We start from the raw sequence: 7703 nt of genomic DNA on the forward strand, positions 1-7703 counted from the left end.
CCGAAATTAATCCAACCTCGGCGCTTCAACTTCCTTCGCACACCTCCACCTTTGCTGTCCCAATTGCGGCTGCTTCCACAAATCCTCCCTCCTCGCAACTCAACCCTAGGGAAAACATAAATATATGGAGGTCTATTATAAATGATTGTTTTATCGGATGTGGGCCCCATAGTCTTAGCCTTTCACGGGTGATTTGCTGCTCCGCATCATGCACGTGGTGGTCCTCACGTGCTTCCCAACAGCTTGGACTAACAGGTTAAGTCATTTTATGTGCTTAATGCCAGTGTAATTGCTAGGTTATAATAGGGGTTATTCAATAGTTTTTTTTATCGTGAAAACGCTGCATTTAGATTCTCACTTCTGCCAACGTTATGAAGCTATACTTCATAAGACTATTGTTGCAGAAAACCATGACTACTGGGTTGGTTTTAGTAGTTCAAATACAACAACTGCATGTTTCCATCATTTTAAAAAAATAAGGAAGGAAAAAAGACAACTATATGTCCCAGGTAGGGAATAATTGTATTTAAGGGTTAATTGCGGATAGACCTCTCTCGTACTATAGCCCAAGTGTGGATATTTCTCTCGTCATCAGTAAAGACCATAGGTTGTTCATAGTGTATCATCATTGCTGATGTTAGTGTTTCTTTCCTCCCGAATAATTACCCACAACATAGGTCATAATCGCAATTTAGGACTCGAACCCCACATTGTTTTTCGACACTCTATCATCATCTCTTGAAAGAAAAGGTAACAAGTTTTCGATGAGGAGATTGGCAAGGGAGACTTGTTAATTTCCACAGAGTGGCTGCAATATGAAAACAAGCTTTCCATGTTATCTCCAAAGACTAAGGGGCTGTTTGTTTGCATAAGGAGGAAGGGGAAAGCCTGCCAAAAGTGTCAATTTTGGCATGCTTTCTTGCAAAAACGCCTCTTTTAGAGTCGTTTTTGCAAAAAAAAGCCTGTCAAAACTGACACTTTTGGCAGGCTTTCAACCCATTTCCCCCTCTAAAAGAGGCAACCAAACGCGCCCTAAAGTGTTAAGTGTAGACAGGCCGCCTATACCATCACCCAAGTGCGACCTGCAGGTAGACTTCCTTCTATTGTTGCAGATTAGACCCCAGGAGCAATTTTTTTTTTCAACCCCCCCACCCCCCCCCCCCAAATTTTTCACTCAGGGGGTCTATTTGCAACAATAGAACTACAGGGGGGTCCATTGCAACTAATAATTTCGTTATAGAACCAACGTTTGAAGAAGGAAAAAAAAAATTCCACATATGTAGCTTCATAACCAACTGCAATATTCTGTGCCCCAGCAAGAATTGGTAACTTAAATCATATAATTCACCAAGCACCATTTACTGGCACATCTATCATACTGGTTTTTTGGTTATCCTAAAAGTTTTAGTTTATATTTAGCAACTCTTTAGGCGCATGGATGGATACATTCTCAAGCAAAGTTTTCAATGCTCTAACAAATCATTACCTTTTGATACCCCGACCCCCTCTTTTTTGGTCTGCGGGGGATATTGTCATTGCTTGAGGGAATTCGACATGCTAAGGCTCTTGAAATTAAAATTGTTTCGGGTCAAGGAGAGGTTGAGAATCTTGGGGTTGCTTCAGCTGTAATTTATGTAGTTTGTGATGGTAGTATAATAATTAATAGGTGCTTTTCTTTTGAGAAGATTGCGTGATGGTGTTGTTTGAAGATTGGGACAACAAGCTTCGTGTAATTGCTCTAAGTACCGTACGGTGAATTATCTGATTTATCTTGCCAATTTCATGGAGCATGGATGATTATAAGTTGATTTATGTGACTTGTTTCTCGCTGAATAATATTGGGTTAATCGCGAGTAGTCATCGTGTTCTATAACACATTTTAAGCCCCGATAGACCTCCTGTAGCTCTATTTGTACTAGTACAGCTCTTCGATGAACTTCTTCGACTCTTCCAGTAGTTTTTAAAAAAATCACTCTGGAGTAATCTGGTAATATTTTGGGGTCTATTCACAAGTAACCTGATAATATTTGGGAGGGGGAAAAAAACTCATGACAAATGCTCTCTTTTAATATTCATTTTTCAGGACGTGCTTCTCTCATTTTCCTTTCTATGTACATTCGGAGCATCAAGGCACCATGAAGTAATAGAAAATGAAAGTATACCAAAAAACACTATTCAAGAAGAAAAATTAAGAAAAAAAAAACCTTTCTGATTTTTGCTAAAATCTTATTCTGGGAAAAAACAGGACAACTCATTTGGAGTCCCACATTATGCATATATTTTTTACCTTCCTTTTTTTTTTGAAAGGTTAAGAAGGGGACACGTTATTTGTTTTCAGTTCAAGATTACATTTATGTTTAAATAACTAAAGTTAACGAGCTTTAAATTGAGACAATGAATCAATTGTTATAAAAAAAATAAAACTAAAATAATAAATAAATAAATAAATTTAAATGTTAGCCTCAACTTCTATTTAAACTCATCATACTTTTTTATCCTAATCCGATGTGAGGTTATAATTATACTCACACGTGAATTATTTTAACAACCAAAAGTAAAATCAAGTAATAATCCAGTGAAATCTAAGGAAATTTGGTGGAAAAGTTTCAGCATAATTCACCGAAAGCGTTCAATCGGCTTACACAAGCCCACAAGCGAGAACAAATTCTCCGGTGCAATTTTTGCCAACGGGCCAAGCCTCATAAAATTTTGAAAGCATATTATCGAATAAATAAAATCCTTTTCTGATTTATCTTTTGCGATAAGGTCTACGTACTTTGGAGTAATCACTTATGTTCATTTTTTCAAGTCGTTCTCTTCACCGAACAAATACTAAATAGAATGAAGGAAGCAAACAAAACAAGACAAAACTTGCACGATTAGAATTTGACGTTCTATATATATACTATTTTTGACTAGTACGCATGTTCATGTATCCTCTATTCAAAGTATGGATTGTGATGAACATAAAGCGTGCTAATTATTTACTACATGATCATTGGAAGAATAAGATCGAACAACAACAACAAAGTCTTTATTCTAAATTTTTTTTACTGAAGAGATTTATGTGCCCGAAGATCGGGCCAGGACGTTCTAAGAAGAGATTTATGCAGTAAATTAAAGGATGACTAGTCGACCCCCGTGGTAAATGATTTTGTATATTTATTCTCAATTTCAAAATACTATAACATTGAAACAACCCCTTTTTTCGCTTTTTAACCGAGTTACGGTCGGATTCAAAGCAGCTAACCCGACCCGCGAAGACCGAGACCCGTCAGCGCGGTGAATATGCCTTTCAAAGATCCCACCACCGCCATCATTAAAAACCTCAACTTTCCTCTGTTCTTTTTCTTCTCTCTCTCTCTCTCTCATCGCCATGGAGTTCTATCAGGAGCTCCTCTTCACTGCGATCCTCTCTGTCCTCCTCGTCTCTCTCCTCGGACCGTCGACTGAGATCGCCGACGAGAAACGAGGTAACGATTCTCTCCGATCCGATCCTATTTCATCAGCAGAAGCTAGGTCAGATCATGATAAGAAATGCGAAGAAGGGATTGGAATCGAGAAGTTTGATGGCGATCTTGTTGATCAAGACGAGATAGCTGAAGTTAGGGTTCGAGAAGAGTATATAATGATTTCAAGGGGTCTTGAAGCAGCAAGATCAACTATGTCTGAGCCTGAAACTGAGAATGAGGCAGCAGGAACTGGAAGTGGAGAGACTGTTGTTGAAGCGATGAAGCGAGAAATTGGAGATGCTTCTGTTGGAGATATGCGTGAGAGTAAAGGAAGTGAGCCTGTCGAGGCTGAAGAGCTTCAACTCGCTCTGGAGAAAGAAGTTGATGCACATGGGATCGAGACTGAGGCAAAAGCGGAAGAAGCTGGTTCGATTACTATCGAAGAAAATGTTGGAGATGATGTCGAAAGAGCCGGTGCGTTCTTGGGTAAAGCAATTGAAGGTGCAGGTAATGTGGTTGAGGTCAAAAAAGAAGAAATTGACGATGATTCTACTCGGGAGATGCTTTAAGCAGATCTAAATAGGATCGGGGCCGAATTGGAAGCCGAAGACTCCGTCACATTTGTTAAAGAAAATGAAGGGGACGGTGTTACTGGATTGAGAGAAGAATATGTACCGAAAGAAGGGTCTGAAACTCTCTATGATGTGAAGGAGAAATCGCTGCTTAGTGAAGAAGATGAATGGGAGGGAATCGAACGGACTGAACTGGATAAACATTTTACTGTGGCTGCAGCTTATGTTGATGGCAAAGGTGGTGAATTTGCTTTGTCCAGCCTCAATGATGATGAGCAAATGAAATTATATGGGCTTCACAAGATCGTGACTGAGGGTCCTTGCTATGATCCTCAGCCAATGCCTTTGAAGGTTGCTGCTAGGGCTAAATGGTATGCTATCTCTTTCTAAATTAGTTATTTTGTTATTCAAGTTTTTTTTTGAATGATTGTAGAGAATGTTCTTTTATTTTGTAGCTTATCCAGATAACTTTTTTTTACTACCTAGAATTTATTTGCTATGCAATTTAGCAAATTGAAAGGTGTGTTCTGCATCCGAAACTTTTGAAATATCGAAATTTAGAAGATATAGAAACCATAAATAAAATAATAAGGGAAGCTGATGTATCCTGCATTTCAAAACTTAAAAGTGTCTACTGCATTCAAAACTATTGAAAATAATCCATGAAGAAAAGAATAATCGATACAATGATGTATACTGCATTTCGGAACTTAAAATAAAAATGAAGTGAGGATAAGCCGATGAAAAACAATAAAATCGTCAATTTGACAATTACATGTTTAGAAGTATAAAAAGCATCAAAATGATTTTTTTCCTCTGTAGTATATTGCTATCTTGTCTTGCAAATATGTAGTGAAAGATTAAATTAAATAAACACATATTGTATCTTTTTTACTGCTTATTTTCTTGTTGCGCATAGGCTTTTATTTTTTAAGTCATTATAGATCCCAGCACCATAAGTCTGTCAGAAGGAAAGCTACTATGCTTCATTTATGAAATAAACGACGAAGCACAACTGTACCCTGATGTCTTGTTCTTAATGAAGCAATCTTCATCCCATTATTTAAATATAAAAGGCCAGTTGCATTTAGTTTTAGCCTTCCACTTGACTATACAGAGTTCCTTTGGCTCATGTAGCCCGTAGAAGGAATTCCTCGGGTGACATGGTTATTAGCTTCTTGTAGTAATTTGATTGTTAGTTATAATAACAGGCAAGATACGCAATTTGTTAATGATGGAGACAATGATTGTGTTGTTTAAGGCATGCTTGGCAAACATTGGGAAACATGAATCCAGATGCGGCTATGGAACAATACATGAGTCTTCTTTCTGAGAAAATTCCTGGATGGATGGGGGAAAACCCCAAGGTAAGTCCTGACGTAGAAGACAATATACTGCAAATAATCCTTGGCTAGTCAATATGTAACGGAGACATGAAATCTCTTATAATTTCCTAGGGAGGTGTTGTAAAACAAGAAAACGAAGTCACAGAACCATCTGGAGCTTGTATGCCTAATTTATGCTCGAACTCATGCAGTCAACCGAACACTCAAACTGAAAGGTATTTCACAAGCCTACATTTTGGGTCTTTGTAGATATTGGTCCTTCTACTTGTCTTCAGATAGCAATGATTATCTGTTGATTAAACAAACTGCTTTCCAGGAAGGAGGAAAGCCCATCTTTCTTTGATGAGGAAGTTAAACATGCTACCACAGAGCACACTGACCAAGGTATTACTATGTGTACATTTTCACTTAGCTATATACCTAATTTCCTCATGTTCAGTTTCTATCTGTGAAAAGGGTGCTAAACAGTGATATACTAACCCTGTTTATATAATTTTGTGTTGGTTTCGAAAATTTGGTCCTTGTAAAGTTACAGAATTGACCTGGACTTGATCGTCAGGTAAAGATGGTACTGTGTGTGCGGCTTCGTTTATTTTTTGAAACAATATTTATATGACATATAGACACTTGAATTTAGGTTACCAAAACGTTGGTGCTCCACCAATACCACATTGCTGCTTTACCTCTCTCCTTCATGTGTCAATTGTCTCTTTCACTCATATATTTTTTGAGAGATGGGAAAACACAGGACGCGAGCTGAAGGTTACACAGAGGTTCTGGCAGGTTCCAGTGGTATAAAGTCGCTAGTAGGATTCAATCGTATTGAGTCATTCCTGAATGCTTGCCATGTTCTCAGATTCTAGACATTATTATAGTTGAACACATTGACCAAGTTGCTGATATACGTACACACAAGTTACACTCTCATTTTCCTTGGAAACATAAAAATAATGGTTCCAATGGAGCATGCAAGAATGGGAGCATCTATATGATTATTATGTAATGTCTATGAGTTCAATTTCCTTTTTGATCTAAGCTATTTTGCATGTGTACTTCTATCATGAAGCCGTACCCGTATCAGAGACATCACATATCCGTACCCGTACTCGACACTTCTTGGATGCTCCTTAATATATGCATACATTTAGTCAAACGTGTAGTTGATTATATGATACATTTTTTAATTTAAAACGCTTGTCATACACTTCTTGCACATATATATATTACACTTCACATCTCATTTTGATGCTTGTTGGACAAAGATCAGGTTCATTTCAACGTATATTCAGTTAAGAACTACAATTTTAAAGGGTCATTTGCGTATCAAGGTTACAGCTATGATTTCAACTCATGTATTTTAGCCGTGTCTCCATGCCCTACCTTTTACAAATTTTCCATGTTCTGTACCTACATCTGCACTCATTCCTGTATCCTTGCAACTTAGGATGTGAGTTTACTGTTTTCGTCTCTGTGAAAGAATCAAGTGATCTTCAAGATATTCTTTCTGAATAGCTTGCATGGGGAGTTTTTTTCCCTTCCATTTTTGAATTACGACTGTCCTTTAATTTTGATTACTTTTTTAAGAAATGGAAATGAAAATAAGTAATTTGATTTTATGATCAGAGTTTGCTCATATATGCATCAAAAAGAGAGAGAGTTTAATCATTTTTTAGTTAATACAAAATTAATTAGTAAAAACATGTTTACGTCTGAGGAAGGCAGCTCAAAGACGGGTCGTAGGTACCTAATTCTAGTTATTGAGGTCAAGTGTGCTATGTTTTACTTCATAAATATTGTACTTAAATCCAAATGTGCTACAAGTACGCTAATTAGGTGAAAACATTATTGTTTATATGCAGTACCATTATATACCAATTATTGTGTAGTTCATGCTGGTAATGCTTGTTCTGGCACCAAAGATAGTTAATTCTGCGCGTTTAGCAAATTTTGGTTACATTACACTCAATCACCTCCACTGCAAGTAGTTGTTTTTAATGACTGTACATAGGGCACGGACTATTCATTCTTGCCTGACAATAGTTCATCCCCGCTATATCCACTGCCTATCATCGAGCTGGTTTACTTTGTGTGTTACAGGTTTTACCAGGGCTCAGTAAATCCAAAATTCTTCTAGGCTTGTTCTCTCCAAACAATGCACACTTGCTTTGGTTGAGCGAGCCTTGCTGGCGTTTTGAATATCTAATGATTAAAACTTCCGGGGCCTTTTCGTTTTATCTGTGGTGTATAAAATTGATAGCAAGTATGTAAATAGCATTCTTGTGTGAATTGTTGTACAAGGAAGCCTCAAGATGCTGAAAATTTTAATGCAAACT

At 37.4% G+C, this 7703-nt stretch overlaps 1 protein-coding gene across 1 annotated transcript; it reads left to right on the forward strand.

Annotated features, from left to right (window-relative positions):
* LOC109825434 (acyl-CoA-binding domain-containing protein 3-like) lies at positions 3377-7697 on the forward strand. Its single transcript, XM_020392288.1, has 6 exons — positions 3377-3959; positions 4026-4395; positions 5286-5391; positions 5482-5585; positions 5687-5754; positions 7468-7697. Exons 1-6 carry the CDS (start codon positions 3377-3379, stop codon positions 7485-7487), a joined length of 1251 nt encoding a protein of 416 aa, XP_020247877.1. The 3' UTR covers positions 7488-7697.

Source organism: Asparagus officinalis, chromosome 10 (genome assembly GCF_001876935.1).
Source record: "Asparagus officinalis chromosome 10, Aspof.V1, whole genome shotgun sequence".
Classification (NCBI taxonomy): domain Eukaryota; kingdom Viridiplantae; phylum Streptophyta; class Magnoliopsida; order Asparagales; family Asparagaceae; genus Asparagus; species Asparagus officinalis.